This window comes from Martes martes, assembly GCF_963455335.1.
Source record: "Martes martes genome assembly, chromosome: 6".
In the NCBI taxonomy this organism is placed as follows: domain Eukaryota; kingdom Metazoa; phylum Chordata; class Mammalia; order Carnivora; family Mustelidae; genus Martes; species Martes martes.
In genome coordinates this window covers 23,696,947-23,717,421 of record NC_137893.1, presented here as the reverse complement: position 1 = coordinate 23,717,421, position 20,475 = coordinate 23,696,947, and the positions used below count along the sequence as shown (strand labels likewise).

Below are 20,475 nucleotides of genomic sequence, written 5' to 3'. Positions count from 1 at the left end.
GTTCTATGCAAGTTTTCTAATTTGAACTGTTCTAAAATTATTAAGAGCATAATGCTTTTTTTCTGGCAAGTTGAAAATAGAATAACCAGTGTACAAGAATGGCTCATATAAGATTTTTAAAACAAAACAAATTAAGAGGTTTTGGCAGGAGTAGAATCTGTTTTCCGTTGAGATTTAAGAATAGATGGAGAGTTAATGTGCAGAGGAACACAGGGAAGGCATCCAGCTGGCAGAATCAAAGCAAAGAAGATCCTTTTGCCTAAACCATGGGGAAGGTTCTTCGGGAAAGGGCGTGTTGGAGTCAGGGCCTGGGTTCACAGAGAAAGCTAAGAGGAGCAAGAAAGCTGGAGAGGTTTCTGAGATATGTTGGAGTGAGCCCACAGATTAGAAAACAAAAGCATTATGAACTAGATTATATCATAGCCTTTGAGAATGTTCCCTGGCAAAATCCTGGCTGCTCTGGTTTGTGCCAAGTGGCATAACTTTCGCATCTTTCTGCTTTTACCCTCTCCGAATTCTCTCTGCCCTGGCTTACCTTGGCTTTTGCACAGGTGTCTAGGAACTGTTGCAGAATTTGAAGGTTACTCTTCTAAGTGAACCAAAACTTAGGATGGTTATTTGGGTTGATAATAATATCAGGCAAAGAGAAGTTCCATTTTTTTTCTTCCTTGGAGCCCTCCATCCTCCTGTTTTTGGTCTAGACTTGATTGCTTTCTTGATCTGCTTGTGCCTCTGTGCTTCTAGAGCAACCCTCCATCTTCCCGGGGATTCCTTTCCAGGATCCTCTGTCTTACCTGGAGCCAAGGTGTTCCTATTTCTGTTGGGGAGGTATTTTTAATACCTTCTATGTATGGAATGCCAATTTTGCATTTTTGTACTTGATGGATAGATTAGATGGATTAGATTAGAAATCATTGTCCCTCAAATCTTATTCAAGTCTTTATCTGTTGTTTGTGACCTGTTCCCCTACCCCTTTGTCATCCTCCCCAAAGGCCACCTCAGATGTTTGTAGAATGTTCTTTATATCCCTGGTGTCTGAAATTTCAGGATTGTGACTTGGTATAGGTTTTATTTCCCTCCCTGTGCTGGGTCCTTACTCTTTCCTCCCAATTTAGAAATCAAGTCCTTCAGATTTGAGAAAAATCGTGGCATTATTTCTTAGATAACTTCCTCCTATCCTTCTTCTTCTGTTTTCTTTTTCTGGAATTCTTTTTTTTTTTTTTTTTTGTCAGATATTGGACCTCCTGATGAAGTAATCCAGTAATATTCTTATATTTTCCATCTGTTCTGATTGCTGTTTATTTGTTGTGTTTTTTGAGACATTTCCTCAAGCTTATCTTCTAATCCTTTTTCTGGAATTTTATTTCTGCTACCATATTTTTTTTAAAGATTTTTAAATTTTTAAGTAATCTCTACACTCAACATGGGGCTTAAACTCAAAACCCTGAGATCAAGTGTCACATGCTGTACTGACTGAGCCAGTCAGGCGCCCCTCTGCTACCATATTTTAAATTTCAAAATGTTCTTTTGTTCTTGATGTTCCTTTTTCAAAATTGCATTTTGTTCTTGCTTTACAATTTTAATAGCTTCTCTTATTTTCCTCAGCATGTTAATTATATTGATTACAGTTTTATTTTTAAAAGATTTTATTTATTTATTTGAGAGAGAGAGAGAGAGAATGCCTGCACATGAGCGAGGGTGGGGAGAGGAGCAGAGGGAGAAGCACAAGCAGACTTTGCACTGAGTATGGAGCCCCATGCGGGACTTGATTCTGTGACCCTGAAATCATGACCTGAGCCGAAATCAGGAGTCGGTCACCTAACCAACTAAGCCATCCAGGCACCCCAGATTACGGTTTTATTTTGAAGTTTTCCTTTTGTTGTCTGTGTAGTCTCTGTTTCCTCCGAGTTTTTTAAAAAAAAATACTTATTTATTTTTAGACAGTGCGCATATGTGAGGGTAAGAGTGGGAAGAGGCAGAGGGAGAGGGAGAGAGAGACACTCAAGCAGACTCTCCATTGAGGTGCAGCCTGTCTTGGGGCTTGATCTCATGATCTTGAGATTATAACCTGAGCTGAAATCAAGAGGTGGATGGTTAACCAACTGAATCACCCAGGTGCCCCTGTTTCCTCTGAGTTTTTATCCCCTCTGTACCCTTGCTCTAGTCTCCAATTTTTATCTTGGACATTTTTCTTTTCAAGTTTCTATTGATTCTTATGTGTCAACTCATTTTAGAATCTTTTCAGATACTAACAAGCAAACTGAAGGTTCCATCTTTTTTTTTTTTTTTAAGATTTTATTTATTTACTTGACAGAGAGAGAGATCACAAGTAGGCAGGGAGGCAGGCAGAGCGAGGGGGGAAGCAGGCTCCCTGCCGAGCAGAGAGCCCAATGTGGGGCTCGATCCCAGGACCCTGAGATCACGACCCGAGCTGAAGGCAGAGGCTTAACCCACTGAGCCACCCAGGCGCCCCTGAAGGTTCCATCTTCAGAGGCTGGTTGACTGGTGTGCTCTACCATAAGATGATCTAATAGAGACCAGTTATTTCTTTGGGAGAAATCCACACATAAGTACCTTCAGGTTTTTTTGTTTTTGTTTTGTTTTGTTTTGTTTTCCAGGAGACTATTCAGTGTCTCTAGAAAAATTCTTCAGTTCTCTTACTTGCTGGGAATGAGCGAGGAGGCTCTTACTGTTTGGGGAGCCCATTGAGGAAAGAGGGGGAAGATTACATAGTTACTAAATGATGTAGAGGATGTAAACTCAAGTTATGTGACTTCAGAGCCCTTGCTCTGGGCTGCTATGATTCTTACCTCCTAAGTTAAAATTTAAGTTGGGCTTCATAGCCTTTTACATCAAATATTTTGTACTTATTGTGTACAATAGCCCCTTTTAGTCCTGTATCTGACAGTTAGGAACACTATGTATATGATGATATTTAATTTTTTCCATGTTAGAGATTTATAATTTGTTCTTAATTTGCAGCTTTTTTCAAGGAGCAAACCTCCAAGGGGCCTGTATGTTTATGGAGATGTTGGTAAGTGTGTTAAAGTAAATTTTGAGTGGTCCAAACAGGAGGTTCCTGGCTTTCATTCAGGGATATTTCTGTTTCCACCCCTCAGTCCACTACCAGCTAGGGAATAGGATGAGGCAAAGTAAAAGGGGGGGTGGGGGAGAAGGGGGTAGTTATCTTAGTTTTCATTTTTACTTCTCACAGGGTGCGACTGTAGTTTAAAGCAAGATTACTTAGCGTGCTAGGGTGCAGACATTGTTTAGTGTGTAAGCTGAGTTGATCTCAGGGAAGGTGATCGTCTATAAATAGGTTATTAAATAAATCAGAATCTCATTGCTCAATTCTGTTTGACTCAGCTAATACTTAAAAAATAAGCTGCTCTTTTTTACCTTTTTTTTTTTTTACTTTTTTTTTATTAGTATGTAATGTATCATCAGCGCCAGGGGTACAGATCTGTGTCTTTTTTACTTTTAACATCCACTCATATTTTTACTCACAATCTAAACCCTTGTCCTCAATTTAGTTATTATTATCTTAGTTATTAGTGGATATTCTTAATGAATGAGTGGTTATGTTTCCTTGGTCTCCCACATCCATATATTGGGCACAAAGACTCACCTTTTCTTAGAAACCTTGTGAGCTATTGCTTACTTTTAGATTTTCCTAATTGGTCAATGTCTTCCTTCTTTTCCGACTTCATTCTTGGTGAAATTGTCTGTTTTTTGGCTTGGGTGTTTTGCCTTCAGTTTCCTTCCCTCTTAGTTCTAAATCTCTCCCTATTTACCCACCTTCACCGACGTCATGACGGTAACTCTTACTTTATTTGGTCGTATTGCTTATCAATCAATTCTTTTATTGGCTTAGTCAAAATAGACATTTACGTATAGCAAAATAAGTTTTGCTCCTCACGTGATAAACCTCAGGCTCCCCTTACAGCTATAAAACCAATTTGCCATATGAGGAAGTTGTGGCAAAGGTTCTTAGTAAGAATTTCAGGACAAGAAAAACAATAGGAGCCTAGTAAGTCGTTACAGTGCCTTAAAGATCCAGCTGTTCTTTCCTGGGTCCTCCCTCTTCTTAGTTGTTTTTGGATGCCTGTTTTATACTTACAGATTTAGCAAGTCTAATAAAAAGAATTGGTGAGCTCATAAACAAGTGAACGAGAGAGCTTGCCCCTTAAGATTCTTTATGTTCTTGGAGCTTACAGATTTGAAAACTGTCAAAGAAGCTCAAGCTGTTCTTTTTCTTAGTTCATTGGCTAATTGGTATCTTTGAGAACAGCGCCGGCTTTCTTCTTATTTAGAAAGCAATTTATACCAGGTGCTTAAGCAGTTTTATGTGTCCACACCTTCAGGTACCGCTAGCAGCTCTCATTCTGTTGTCGTCTCCCATTCTTTGCCTCTTTGGAGAACATTTACTTCCTATACCTTCACTTTCATGTGTAGTCATTGCTAAAATCAACATCTTTGTTTCTCCTGTTACCTCAGCCACTTAACCATAAATGGAGATGGTTAGTAAAACACAACTGTTCCTACTTCTGCAAAAGGACTTAAGAAAAAACACCCAATAATACCTCAAACTTATGAAAGTTATTAGATTTTAGTTTGGAAAATACAGCCATGTGCTAATAAGTTGAGGGGCGGTGTGATAGATGTAATTCAGCTGAGTGCTTGAAAGAATTAGAGAGGATATGGTAACATCTGTGGTTGTTCACAGAACTGGGTGTGTGGCAACCTTTGGTTAAGCAGGTCTTTACAGTGCAGAGAGGGGAAGAGAAAGGAATTGTACAGTAGGAAGGGAAGTGAACATTTTGATGACTGCACTCAGTTTAGTTTAGAATACTTACAAAACGGGTAGTAAAAGAGGTCAGGTTCTTATTTTGTGGGGGAGGGGGTGTTATCTCTCTGGGACAATACCCCCAGAAGGCGCTCACAAGCTCATTTGTGTTACGATTTTAGACTTGGGAAACAGGTGTTCAGTATTGAAGACTACTCAATGGGAAATATGTCTGTTCCCCAGCACCCTCTTCCGCTCCTTATTCTGTACTTGCCCTGGGCTCTGTCATGATGTCATGAGATCTGACTCAGATGGACCCTCAATCCAGGGAACCCCAATAGAGTTGATATGTAAACTGGAGGCATTATCATCAGTGATTCAACCTTGAAATGTTTTCATTAATAAAGTGCTTAGTGTATCTCATGCAGAAGCCAAACACTGCAGTATGAGTGTTTTGTGGCTTCATTCTTATCCCATAGTTGGCTTTCTTTTCTTTTCTTTCTTTTTTTTTTTTTTTTAAAGATTTTATTTATTTAGAGAGGGCGAGGGAGAGAACACAAACAGGGAAAGCAGCAGGCAGAGGGAGAAGCAGGCTACCCACTTAGCAAGGAGCCCAGTGCAGGACTCGATCCAGCCACCCCGGGATCATGACCTGAACCAAAGGCAGATGTTTACCAACCGAGCCACCCCAGCGCCCCGGTTTGGTTGGCTTTCTTACACCAAGGTTCCAGCTCTTGACTAGCAGACTGCTGTGGTGATGGCAGGGTTACTGATGCCTCCTGCACATTTGGAGAGAATCAAAGTCCATTTTTGTTTATGAGTCCCTTTTCTGCTGCCTCCTGGTTAAATTCTGGGCTTGGGTGAGGGAGGACAGCACTTACAGCTCCTTCAGCAGGAGGGTTGGCTGTGAAAAGGGTACCACTGGGAGGGGAACGCTCGAGTGGTCATTTTTGGCTTCATATCTATATAGGCTTGAAAATTAGAACTTAGAAGAATTTTAGGTTTTAAAAATTACTCCCCTGGTAAAAAAACAAACAAACAAACAAACAAAAAAACAAAAAAAACTTCTTTTGAGAACAGACGGTTTTATTTAGGATACTATAGAGACCAAAGTAAAATTGTGAAGTAGATAAAATTTAGTGTTGATTTCTTCTGCACAGTTTTTCAGCATCTGCCCTCATTCTTTTTTTTTTTTTTAAGATTTTATTTATTTATTTGACAGACAAAGACCACAAGCAGGCAGAGAAGCAGGCAGAGAGGCAGGCAGAGAGAGGAAGGGAAGCAGGGCTCGATTCCAGGACCCTGGATCCATGACCTGAGCCATAGGCAGAGGCCTCAACCCACTGAGCCACCCAGGCGCCCCGACATCTGCCCTCATTCTTGCGCTCACTTGACAAAGGTTATTGAATATCTGCTGTGTGCCAGGCAGTGTGTTGTTTCTGCGGATGTAATGGTGAATAAAAGCAGACACAGCCTTTGCTTACCCAAAGCTTATAGATTCTTGCGATGGCTCTGAAATATTTTTGAACATGACCCACAGTAAAAATACTTTTACATTCTGACCTACATATGTATGTGTGTCTACATGTGCACATGTGCACACACACCCCTGAAAAATAATTTTAGGAAAGAAAACTTACCTTTATATGTGATACATTTGGATATTTTCTCTTCTGTTCTAGTCTGTGAAGAAACAATTCCGGTTGTAGAGACAGTTTGAAAAACACTGGTTTAGTGTTTCTAATATTCATTACTAAATGTTGGCATGCTAGGTTTTGTTCCTGCTGTTTCATCTTTTTGGGCCTTAGGATTTCTCATGCTGGACCTTCCATAGGACACAGATTTCTCCCCTACTAGTTAAACTAAACTGGTTGGGCTCATATTATCCCAGGATCTGCCCTCTAGCTAAATGTCTGAACTACTTCTAAGCTGTTTCTATCTAAACTATTCTAAATTACTTGCTAAAATTTTAATGGGTTCCATTGGTTGAGTAGGTTCCATCACGGATACATTTGCATATAAAAAGAGTCTTCTAGTGGCGCCTTGGTGGCTCAGCGGGTTAAGCATCTGCTTTCAGCTCAGGTTGTGATCTCAGGGTCCTGGGATCGAGCTTTGTGTTCTGCTCCCTGCTCAGTGGTGACCCTGCTTCTCTATCTCCCTCTCCCTCTGCCCTCTCCCACCCCCATGCTTGCTCTCTCTCTCAAATAAATATCTTTAAAAAAAAAAAAAAAGAGTTTTCTAAGGGTTAGCATTTCACTGAAACTTGGTATATATGAAATGGGACATAGTGATCAAGCTGACCACTTGGTGATTTGGGGCAGAGAAATCTTTTAGCATCTCTGAAATCCACCACACACAGGCTCGTGCCTACCATACTAAATCTAATGGTGCTTAGTATAGCCACATTAAAAGAATTTTACATTTTAGAAGGATCTTTGTTACCTTTTTCTTTCCTTTTTTGGTAGTGTCATGCACTTAACATTTCCCTCATATTATCCCTAAACACTGTTTGGTGCAGAGGAAAGTCAAATATTAACAATTACTTGGGTATATCTACTGGTCTCTGTTAGAAGTAGAAAAAAAAAGTAGGTGTTGGTAGAAATAAGAGAAAGAATGAATACAAAAGAAGTAAAAATTTAAGTACATACCATTTTCACACTCTAAAAATTAACATTATTTTTAATTTCATTAAATAGTTACTCAGATTTCTAATTATGTCATAATGTTTGTTTTCAATATGATATTGTTAAGTCTTTAGTCTCTGTGTGTGTGTGATGTCATATCACAAAGATGCATCAGCAAAATTCACACTGTTACACACATATATATAGACATACATATATAAACTAATTTGTCCTGTAGGATTTCCTACAACTTGGGCTTTGCTGATGAATCCATGGTGTAATGTGAGTCTTTCAACTCTGTCTTTTTCAAGATTGTTTTGGCTAGAATAGAATAGAATATGACTTTTGCATTTCCACATACATTTTACAACTGTCTGGTTAATTTCCTTAAAAAAAAATCCTCCTGGGATTTTGATTGGGATTACATTCAATCTATAGATCAATTTGGAAAGAATTGATAACTTAAAATATTGGTGTTTTTGATAAATACTGATTTTTTTAAATAAAGATTAAGTCTTCCAATCTATGGGCATGGTATGTTTCTTCATTTTTAAAGATCTTTAATTTCTCTCAGTACTGTTTCATAGGTTGTAATGCAGAGTGCTACCATATCTTTTGATAAATTTATTCCTATGTATTTTATGTTTTCTAATGCCACTGCAAATGGTATTGTGTTTTAAAATTTTAATTTCCAACTGATTGCTGCTAGTATGTAGAATCAATTGATTTTTTTTGTGACCTTGCTGTATTCAGTTATATACTCTAGTGGTTATTTGACAGATTTTTAGGAATTTTTATGTATACAATCATGCTGTTGCAAATAAAGACAATTTTTCCTTTACAAGGTGCATGTCTTCTGATTCTTTTTCTTGCCTTATTGCACTAGCTAGGAACTCCAGTATAATGCTGAATAGAAGTAGTGAGAATGAATGTCCTTGTCTTGTGTGAAGTTTTAGGGGAGAAATGTTCAGTCTTTCACTAGTAAGTATGATGTTAATTGTAGGATTTTAAAAAACATATTAATTTTTCTTAATGTGGCAAAATAAATAACATCAAATTTACCATCTTAGCCACTTTTACTTGTAAAGTTCGGTGGCACTAAGTACCTTGGCATTGTTTTGCAACCATCACACCATCCATCTCCAGAACATTTTCATCTTCCCAGACTGAAACTCTTTACCTATAAACAATAATTTCCCATTCCATATGCCCCTCCGTCCCAGGCCCTGGCAACCACCATTCGATTTTCTGTCCTTGTAAATCTGACTACTCCAGGTATCTCATATATGGTGGAATCATATATTATTTAAATTTTTGTGTCTAGTGTATTTCACCTATCGTAGTTTCTTCGGGGTTCATTTATGTTGTAGACTGTGTCAGAATTCCATTACTTTTTAAGGCTGAATATTATTCCAGCATATGTAGCCAGTTTTTATCTATTCATCTGTTGATGGATGTTTGGGTTATTTCCATCTTTTGACTGTTGTGAATAATACTGCTATATCTGTTTGAATCTGTGCTTTTAGTTCTTTTGTGCATATACCCAGAAGTGGAGTTGGTGGATCATGTGGCCACTCTGTGTTTAATTTTTTGAGCAACTACTGTACTGTTTCCCACAGCAGCTGCACTATTTATATTCCCACCAGCAATGCACAAGGGTCCTCATTTTTCCATATCCTTACCAATATTTGTTATTTTCTTCTTAAAACGGTAATAGCCATCTAATGGATATTGAAGCGGTATCTCACTGAAGTTCTTGATTTGCATTTCTCAAATGATTAGTGATGTTGAACATCTTTTCATTGTAGGTTTCTTCTTGTATTTGTCCTTTATGAGTTTGAGAAGTATGTTTCTTTTCCTAGTATGCTTAGAGATTTGATCATGAATGTGAGCTGACTTTTGTCAAACATTTTTTCAAATGTGATGATTATATGGTTTTTATATATATTGCATTTTATTTTGATAAGGAGTTAAGTTATTTACATGCCAGCTTGATTCATTTGAAGTTTTTTTTTTTTTTTTAAAGTAGGCTCCACGCTGGGAATGGAGCCCAGTATGGGGCTTGAACTCACGACCCTGGGGTCAAGACCTGAGCTGAGATCTAGAGTAGTACGCTTAACAGACTAAACCACCCAGGCACCCCTGAAGTATTATTATTATTATTTTTTAAGTAGAGATCACAAGTAGGCAGAGAGGCAGGCAGAGAGAGAGAGAGAGAGAGAGAGGAGGAAGCAGGCTCCCCGCTGAGCAGAGAGCCGGATGCGGGGCTCAATCCCAGGACCCCGGGACCATGATCCAAGCTGAAGGCAGAGGCTTTGAGCCACTGAGCCACCCAGGCACCCCCTGAAGTATTTTTTTAATTGAAATTTTTATTGAGATAATTATAGATTCACACTTGTAAGAAATAACATGGAGATATCTGTGTACACTTTACTCATTTCCCCTCAAAAGTAACATTTTGCAAAACTATAGTATAAATATCACAAACAGAATGCCATTGATACAGTTCACTTATCTTATTCAAATTTCTTGTTTTACTTGTACTCATTTATGTGTCCATATTTAGTTCTGTACAATTTATCACCTGTGTAGGTTCATGTATTTACTGCCGTAGTCAAGGTACTGACCAATTCTGTCACCAGGAGTCCCTCGTGTTGCTCATAATTTTGTAGCTGTACCTACTCACCCTCTCTCAGTCCTGGCAACCATCAGTCTGTTCTCCATTTCTAAAATTCTGTCACTTCAAAAATGTTATATAAATGGAAAAGTACATAACCTGTTGAGATTGTTTTTTTTTTCCCCCACTCAGTGTAATTTCTTAGATCCAAGTTGTTGCATGAGTTTAGTATCTCTGGAAATTACTCATTTTAGTTTCCTGGTGGCCATTCTTTGCCTCACATCATAGAGTATCACCCCAACATGAGCAGCTAGTATTCAGCCAAAGACTTAAGAGTACCCACATGTTGATTTCTGGAGCTCTTTTTCATAGATAGCTTCCTCCTCCCTGGCATTTTGCTTTGCAAATTTCACGGGTGTTAGACTCCCATAATTCTGATCTCTCATAACCCAAGTCAGCCTGAACTGGGTGTTTTCCTTGGAGTCCTGTGCAGCAGGAGTTCTGTGCAGCCATCTGGAGGGCGCCTCCAAGACCAAAGCTGTAGGGATACAGGGCTCATCTTGTTTTTTTCTCCTGTCAGGGATCAGAGTCTTGTATTTTTATTTTCCAGTGTCTGAAAATATTAATTTCATATATTTCATCCAGTTTTCTAGTTGTTTATATTGGATGGCAAGTCTGGGAACAGTTACCCTCACACAGTCTCTCGAAAGTTTTCATTTTCTTGATACACATTGCTAAGCTTTTCTTACTCCAAGGTGATACAAATGTTCACACATTTTACCTTCTGGGTTTTTCTTATTTTTTAGCACCTTCGATTCATCTGAATTTAATTTTGGTGTGAAACATGAGGGTAGGAATCTAGGTTTTTTTTTTTTTTGTTTTTTTTTTTTTTTTGCAAACGGCTGAGCATTTGTCTTTAGCAGTTATTTTTTTCATATACCTGTTATGATATATCCTTTGGTCTGCTTAATTGGTTTAGTTGATTTTTTAAAAACATCCAGTATCATTCAAGTATAATTTCTCTAATTTCATAACACATTTTTATTGTGTAGTTTCTCTTCTTTTCCTCCTTGCCTTCCCCCCTCCCATTACTTGCTACTTATTCTTGATTCAGAATATTTTTGGCACTTTTAATTTTTTTATTTTAAGTTTTTTTTTTTTTTAAAGATTTTATGTATTTATTTGTGGGGAGAGGAGAGAGAGAGAGAGAGAGAGAGCAAGCACAAGCAGGGGAGCAGCAGGCAGAGGGAGAAGCAGGCTCCCTGCTGAGCAAGGAACCCAGGAGGTTGGGATCATGACCTGAGCCGAAGGCAGATGCTTAACTGACGGAGCCACCCAGGTGTCCCTTTTCTGACACTTTTTAAAGAAATTAGCCACTCAGGAGAATTTTTTAAAGTGTGGGTGTTTTTATTTTATTCAAATGTTAAGTACTTTATTTTTTTCCAGTTAATTGTGGTTCTTAGATAACATGTAGTATCAGAACATACTGATCCACTTCATTTATTTTACTGGGTATGTACTATTTTATTATATGAATGTTACCCAATTCACTTAATCAGTTGCCTATTGCTAGACTTTTATTGATTTATTTTTTAAATCAGGAGATTGACTTTAGGATCGTGTTGTCGAGTTATTCCTAAATTGATTTTGATTGGGAGTCCACTGAGCTTTAAAATATAGGGAGCAAAAATATCCTTACAGTATTGATTTTGGTTCTGAGTATTTTTAAATACTTGTCTACCTTTTGATTGACATTGCCAAACTGATTTCCAAAACGGTTGGTTTTATACGATCACCGGAAGTATATTAGAGTGTTTTCCTATATCTTCACCAACATAAAAATGGTATATCATGAGTGTTTTTCACTTGTATTCCTTTTATTTCTGGTAGAATTAAACTTTTAAAAATGTGTTTAAAGCTATTTATATTTTTTGTGTGATTTGAATACTCATGTATTTTTGTACATTGATCATCTTTTTATCTTTCCCCTGTTAAATCTGTCCTGTTTGGTATTCTTTCAGTTGTAGTGGGGGGGGGGGAAAGCTAGTTGAATTAGCTGAACCGGGGAGAAATTTAATGGCTGGTTTAATTATGAAGTTGAATAGTGGTCTGATTCAGCTGTGGACAGATCTGTATTTAATATCTTAAGTGACATTTTTGACATCTCTCTCCCCTTCCCTCCATTTCCCTTTTCCTTCACCTTTTGGTTCTGCTTTTCATTCGTGTTCATAGTTTTGTCATTGGCTTCATTCTTGGCCCAATTTTTTACTGTTGTAGAAAAGATTTCTGGAATTTTCTAGGTTGCTTCTTTAAAAAGAGAAGAGATGATTCTCATTTTCAGAATTCACATTAACTGCCTCTAGAAGAACACTGACCTGAGTCATGTGCCCCTTACAGGGCCAACTACAGTGTATATGAGATAGGGGTATTTTGATTGGCTCATTCTGTGATTGATTTTCTCATAGAATCATGCTAAGTAGAGAAATTTTCAAAAGTAAGAGACTTAGGACAGACCAAAAAAAACAAAAAAAACCCCAAACACCATTGTAGTTTTTAAGAGCTCTTCATATTTAAAGATATGTAAGGGTAGTCTTTTAAGTTTCATGAAGACAGGGATTTTGTCTGTTTTGTTTACTTCCAGATCCTGAGCACCCAGGATAGGTCCTCAGTAACAATATATTGATTAATAAATAAGGATATTAATTTTATTTATAGTGATTTTGATATTCAGAAGGTTAAATTTCATGTAGCCATTTTTGCCTTTATGATTTTTTTTTTTTGCTTTTATCTCCAGAAGTTTTTTATATGATGGTCTTGTTATATTTTAAGCCTGTTTTTTAAGGAGGAGCACAAAGATTACATTCAAATATATATTATTCACATTTTTGGTTAGATCATGACTTTTTTCTGGATCTACAAGTATACTGTCTTTCATGCAGAAGAATTTAAAATTTTATTAAATTTTTGCATTAATGTAATGATTTAAATCTGCTGCCACTCAGTGTATCAAGAAATATTAAATTTTTTTAAAAGATTTTATTCATTTATTTGACAGATAGAAATTACATGTAGGCAGAGAGGCAGGCAGAGAGAGAGAGAGGAGGAAGCAGGCTCCCTGCTGAGCAGAGAGCACGATGCGGGGCTTGATGCCAGGACCCCGGGATCATGACCCGAGCCAAAGGCAGAGGCTTTAACCCACTGAGCCACCCAGGCGCCCCTTATATTAAATTTTTTAAAAAGATGTTATTTATTTATTTGACAGACAGAGAGAGGTCACAAGCAGGCAGAGAGGCAGGCAGAAAGAGAGGGGGAAGCAGGCTCCCCACTGAGCAGAGAGCCTGATGCGGGCCTCAATCCCAGGTCCCTGAGATCACGACCTGAGCCGAAGGCAGAGGCCCAACCCACTGAGCCACCCAGGCGCCCTATATTAAATATTTTTGCAAAAAATTTCCCTTTAAATCAAATTGGTTTCTTCATTAATGACCAGATGTGTTTGGTGAATTGTATTTTCATACACAAAAAACTTTCTGGTGATTCAGATAAGCATGGGCTCAAAGTCCTGTGGAATGGAGGAAAGCCAAATAGATTTAAGACTTAGGTCTCACATCTTGAGCTACCTGTGACTACTCGTAGTTCCTGTGAGGTGCGGATGTGCACTGGGGTGGGCTGGTGCTGGGGGAAGCCGTGAGGATGGTGGACAGTACCAGCTTGTCCTGTCCTGGCCTGCTGAGGAATGCTGGGTCTGACCCGAGCTTGTGTACTACCAATGTCCCCAAGGGTCTGGGCTTCTGTGAGGGAAGAAGACTTTCTGTGCATACTTTGTTAAATGTGACTCTTTGATTACTAAAGCAGTCACAATGGCTAAAAGTTTCAGTGTTGAAAATTAGACAATAAAATTACAAGGTTTAATGGTTTCAGTTTCTTGAAGTAGGTCTCAATTTGAAAGATTAATGTTCTCAGCTTTTTAAGAAAGTGTTCTATCTTAAGGACACTTTCTTAAAAACCTAAAATAAAGGAAGCATAGAAAAAAAGTGACAAATCAAGAAACAGAATTTTTTTTTTGAAGATTTATTCATTTATTTATTTGACAGAGAGAGAGAGAGATCCCAAGTAAGCGGAGAGGCAGGCAGAGAGAGAGGGGGAAGCAGGCTCCCCGCCGAGCAGAGAGCCTGATGGGGGTCTTGATCCCAGGACCCTGGGATCATGACCTGAGTGGAAGGCAGAAGCTTAACCCACTGAGCCACCCAGGTGCCCCAAGAAACAGACTTTTAACTATTGAGAACAAAATGATGGTGATCAGAGGGGAGGTTGGTGGGGGATGGGTGAAATGGATGATGGGGGTTAGGGAGGGTGCTTCTCGTGATGAGCACCAGGAGATGTATGAAGTGTTGAGTCATTATATTGTATGCCGAAAAACTAATATTACACTGTATGTTGACTATACTGTAACTAAAATTAAAAACTTAAATAGAACATAGTATCAACATTTATAAAGGAAATACTGTAGGATATGCAAGGAGAAATAAAGATAAACCTACCCAAAAAAGTGTTAAAATTGGCAATTCTGCAGTTCCAACATACATCTATTATTTATTTTCAGCATTTATGTTAGATACTAATCTTTATTTTTTTATTTTTCATCTTGGAATTTCCCAAAGACTGCTCCTCTTGCTTATTATGGCCCAATAAATATTTACTTAATTGATTAAGTTATTTTATTCAGATTGGTGTCTTTTGGGAGAGCAACTAAAGAAAGAATAATCTGTAGCTCTTGCTGGTGTATTTACACAGTTCTCTGGGGGAAATTGTCCCTGTAATGTTAACTAAATGTTGTATTTTCTAATAACAGGATTTTGACAGAAAAGAGCAATATCAACATTTTATTTTTAGCTCCTTTAACATAAAAAGTAAACACTCCTTCCTAAAAAAATAACATAGTCTTAAGCTTTCCAGTAGAAGAGTGTGGTTTCATTATCCCAAAGCTAATGAACACTCATTAGAGCAATCAGTACATACTCTTTAATAGTTGTTTTTTTTTTTTTTAAGGTACAGGGAAAACAATGGTGATGGACATGTTTTATGCTTATGTGGAGATGAAGAGGAAGAAACGGGTTCATTTTCATGGTTTCATGCTAGATGTTCATGAAAGTAAGTGAAATGGTCTAAAAAAGGGATTTTTAAGTGGGCAAACACTGTAAAACAGTTTTCATCATCTTTCAGAAAATTCTTAATCTTTGAATCTTTTAAAGAATTAGCGTGCTTAAAGTGAGATTTTGTTTGGTTTCGTTTGTTTTGTGCTATCGCGAAACAACTCATGGTGTGTTTAATGTTGGTTTTAAAGATAAGTTCAGTACTTCCCATTAAGAGAACAGAGGTTACTATATGAAGGTCGGGCATTTTCTCTTTCTACTAAGGATCAATAAGAAATGTTAAAAACTCACTTATTTCAAGAAATCCTTCTAGATTAGGTCCTTTCGTCTGGGTCACCGTGGCAGGTAGGCGTTCATGTGCTTGTTATGTATGCCTTACTGCTTTGTCCCTGTTCTCAGATTATTTTGGTTGTGCGTTATTTGTCTACCGGCTATATTGTAACCTTGTGTTTTTCTTTTTTTTTTTTTTAAGATTTTATTTATTTATTTGACAGAGAGAGATCACAAGTAGGTAGAGAGGCAGGCAGAGGGAGAGAGAGAAGCAGGCTCCCCGCTGAGTAGAGAGCCTGATGTGGGTCTCGATCACAGGACCCTGAGATCATGACCTGAGCCGAAGGCAGAGGCTCTAACCCACTGAGCCACCCAGGCGCCCCACATTATGTTTTTCTTCTAATACTTCCAGCGTTTAGTACACGTATAGGGAGTGAAGTGGGATTGCCCAGAGATAAGGGAACATCCTGATCACGTATGCCAGATGTAAGGCAGGATCACCTCCTCCGCCCGCATCCCTGAAACCCTCGGCAGTAAGGCTGATGATCTGTTGATCCACCTAGTCACCATCTTGTCATTAGGCTGTCACTTTGTCATCTCTGAAGTGACTGAGAGTGGGGATGGAACGACTGTAAAGTATCCTTATAACCTCGGGAATGCATGAAGAAGTGAACAACTTACTTTGAAGTTGAGAAAATACAACCAGTTTTCAATGATCACATTTGATTTTATGTGGCCTTTAAACTTAATTTTGGGTTCACACTAAGGCTTCATTTAGAAATTTAAAAGATACATTATAGTTGCCTAAAATGTACAGTATTTGATTTGTGTTTAATTTCATCCATTAAAGGAATACACCGCCTTAAACAGAGTTTGCCAAAAAGGAAACCGGGATTCATGGCTAAATCATATGACCCAATAGCTCCCATAGCTGAAGAAATCAGCGAAGAAGCATGTCTCCTATGTTTCGATGAGTTTCAGGTAAGGTACAGATTTTCATAGATGTGGAGTGGTATTCTGAATGGCATGTGAAGATTTAAATTATGTTCCTGACTGTATGATTGTTTATAAATTGATTTGATACCGCTGTGACTTTATTTTACTGTCTAGTCCAGGGATTAGCAAACTCTGGCTCACACAGAGCGAATCTGGCCCATCTGCTTTTGTATGGCTGCTGAGAAAAGAATGATTTTTATATTTTTAAAGGGTCTTTTAAAAAAGAAGAAAATGTAACAGAGCCCGCTAGTGGCTTACAGAACCTAAAATATTTACTACTCAGCTTTTTATAGGAAAAGTTTGCCCATCCCTGTGTTAGAATCATGGATTTACATTGTACCTGAACCACGGTGGTGATAATGTCATGATCACAAAAATAATGTCTTTAAAGATGTTTGTGGTTTTTATTTTTTAAGTGTTATATTAAAAAAACAAGTGATTAACACATCTCATTTAAGTCTCACAACTTGTTTATGATGACAGGAGGGTGTTAGCCTTAGTTGAACTTTCAGAGTTTCTGCTAGTTTTAGGATTCTCTGAAATTGTGCATTTAAATTGGTAATAAGTTATTTTCTGATTTTTATTTCTTATGAGAGCAAATATGGCATGCAGGCATTTGCCAGGTCTTATGCTTTTTCTGTATCCCGGTGTTTAATAATAATAATAATAATAATAATAATAATAAATGCTCTCTAGGTTAAGAATTACTTCCTCTTTATTTGCTTTCTTTTAGTGGTCCTGAAATGTAGTAGTTGATTTTTCTATAATGCTTACCATAAGAGCAATTGATTATTGGAATGAAAATAGAAAAATCCACAACTACCGAATATAAGCTTAAAAATAGGGCTTCTCACCCAGAGCTTTTGAGTGTTTCTGGAGCTGAGTGCTGTGTCTGATTGCCTAGAATAAAGGCCCAGAGAACTTTGAAGGGGTAGGAAGTTAACATTTATTTTGTGCCTACTCTGTGGTGGGCCTTGGGTGAGTTACACATGTTATTTAAGCTTCACAACACATTTGTGATGAAGTAAGGGGACTGTCCTAGTTGAATTGTAAAGCTTCTTACAGTTTTAAGAGTCTCTGAAATTATGCATTTAAACTGATAGCAAGTTATTTCTTCTTCTTCTGTGTTTAAAAACCTGCTTTGATGGGAAGATAAGATGGCCAGGTTGTTTTTATCTCAAATGAGGCACGATCGGTCTCCTTTAGCAACTTGATGTAGTTACCTAACAATGGTCTCGATTTATGATAGATGAGAAAGAAGAACTTTCACCAGGAATGGTGTTACACTGAGCCATCTGGGGAGGAGGAATCTTTCTTTCTTTCTCCTTTCAGTCATATTAAGACAACCTGACATTCACCACCTTTTTGGTTTTTTTTTAAGATTTCATTTATTTATTTGTCAGAGAGAGAGTGAGAGAGAGACAGCACAAGCATGGGAAGTGCGGGCAGAGGGAGAAGCAGACTCCCCACTGAGCAAGGAGCCTGATGTGGGACCCGATCCCAGGACCCTGTGATCATGCCCTGAACTGAAGGCAGATGCTTAACTGACTGAGCCACACAGGCATCCTGCCACCTTCTGCAAAGGTCTTCCGAAGAAAGGCTTATGTTCTGCTCTGAACAAGTGTAGCAAGCACACTAATGTGTTACATAAAGAGAAAGGCCTCGTTTAGTACCGAGTTAACAGTTATGTTGTCAACAGTAAAAGTCAGTGATAAATCAGTGAAGGCCATCTCTTGTTTTCTCATTATGATCTCTTAATCACATTATCACCAAAAAATCTTGAGTTAGCACAGTTAAATTTTTGATTAGGACATTGAAGTTAAATTTTTAAAAAAGTATATTAATACCTAGCCTTTGTAAAATGATTCATGGTTTACAAAGTGTTTTTATATCTATAAAATAGTTATTCATTCAATTCTATAAAATAGGGGCACCTGGGTGGCTCAGTCATTAAGTGTCTGCCTTTGACTCAGGTCATAATTCCAGGGTCCTGGGATCGAGCTCTGCATTGGGCTCCCTGCTCAGTGGGAAGCCTGCTCCTCCCTCTCCCATTCCCCTGCTTGAGTTCCCTCTCTCGCTGTATCTCTCTGGCAAATAAATAAGTAAAATATTTTTTAAAATTCCATGAAATAGTTATTATATTCATGTAGATGAGGAATATTGAGGCATCAGAATTTCCTTGGAATCATATAAAAATCATGACCTTTAGCATAAAAAATACAAATTTTAAAACATTCGGAGTAAAGATTGGTCTGTTGCTGTGACACGCAGACCATTGGCAAGACTATTTAAGAAGGTTAAGACCCGATGACAATTTGATGGTGCAAAAGAGATCCTCAGAGAATTAATGTCAAGCAAGGCCAAATTACCCATTAGGTGTATTGGGCACAGTACTTAGGGACCGTGATACTTTCAGGAGTCCATGAAAACATTTTAATTTCTTTTAAAATTTGCAGAAAAAAATGAACATATCATAATGAATTCCACCTATATCTCTATATATCTTATACCAACCCAGTCATAAAATATTATTTATGAATGTAAACACACATATTTTCAAATGCATTTTCTTTTTTTTTTCTTTAAAGATTTTATTTATTTATTTGAGAGAGAGTGTGCCTGTTCACATGAGCTGGGGAGGTGGGGGAGGGGCAGAGGGAGAGGGAGAAGCAGACTCCCTGCTAATCATGGGGCTCAATGCTGGACTTGATCTTAAAACAATTTTTTTTTTAAGATCTGAGGACCCCAGGATCATGCCCTGAACCAAAATCAGACACTTAACCGACTGAGCCACCCCTCTTGAAGTATCCCTCAAATGCATTTTCTCATTGAGGAAAGGACTCATGAAGGTAGAAGTGCCTAAGACCCATAAAAGTCATAATTCCACCCCAATATTGAGGCCGTAACAGAAACCTCTCTGGTTGCACTGGGCGTTCTCCATTGAGTTCAGATTTCAGAGTGTCAATGCATGGTTGGGAAGAAGGCAACAAAAGCAACTCTCAGAATGCTCGTGTTCTAAATGAGTGGGTCTTGCAAAAGAAAGGCAAGCAATAAAAATGATTTTTCAAATTACATATTAACTATAAAGGAGATCGGCGGGGGCGGGGGGAGGGATAGGCCCCTCAGTTGTAAAATGTTGCTTGCTAACAAAGAGAGAATCGATATGACCGAGTGGTCATTGCCTGCCCCGTCCAGAGTTGGTTTGATGTTCATTCATTCGTTTACTCATCCATCCCAGTTGCCTTAAATAAAGAGCCTTATCCCATACTGTAGGACCCGATCTGACCCACAGTCAAATGGACCATGTCTGGACATCTGATCTATGAGTACCAAGCCTACAAGCTTGCCAGCAACATTGCACTTGTATGGTGAGCCCCCAGGATTGGGCCCATCATGTCCTGTCTCGTGTCTTTGAACTAAAAGACACTGAGGTCAGGTCCCACATGATAATGAAGCAGGAACAAAGACACATAGGAAATAACTGACTCACATTAGCGGGGAGGGCTACAAGGCTGCTCCCTGGACAGCTGCTGAGCTCTCCAGAGCTACCTCGGCTCCCATTCCCAGCAGGTGTTATCCGTGCTGTTCGCATCCTGGGGTCTCCAGTAAACCCCTTTACTTTGGCTCAATCTCCTGTGCCTTTTGCTTGCAAACAGTCTTGATGGGGCTGGATCTGGGAACCATAGCTAATAGTGGGTGTTATACCAAATGCTTCTTTCCCACTAGGGCTCTGACGAAGATATGCTCAGAGATACTAAAACCAGACTGAATATCAAATTGATTGCTTTTATTTGATGACAAATGCTACTGGAATGTAGCATTCTATTACGTTAGAGTTGACAACATGAGAGAACCCTCTGCCTTTGAACAGAGTTGGCCTGCATGTCCTAGGATGAAAAATATTAGTAGTTTTGTTCTCTTATTTCCTCTGCAATTCCAGCCTCCAAGCCTGGAGTTTACTGCTGTATGTGAGAAGAGGCCAATTATCTGTATATACCCACTGTTGAGAAGAACCAGAGAAACTAAGAGTGT

At 38.4% G+C, this 20,475-nt stretch overlaps 1 protein-coding gene across 2 annotated transcripts in view; it reads left to right on the top strand.

Annotated features, from left to right (window-relative positions):
* AFG1L (AFG1 like ATPase) overlaps nucleotides 1–20,475 on the top strand; it is a 218,417-nt gene that overhangs the window by 69,715 nt on the left and 128,227 nt on the right. For both annotated transcript variants that reach the window (XM_080807282.1, XM_080807283.1), the window contains exons 3-5: nucleotides 2,983–3,034; nucleotides 15,074–15,175; nucleotides 16,298–16,428. In XM_080807282.1, coding sequence (XP_080663408.1) covers nucleotides 2,983–3,034; nucleotides 15,074–15,175; nucleotides 16,298–16,428 — 285 coding nt within the window. The remainder of the gene's footprint in view (nucleotides 1–2,982; nucleotides 3,035–15,073; nucleotides 15,176–16,297; nucleotides 16,429–20,475) is intronic.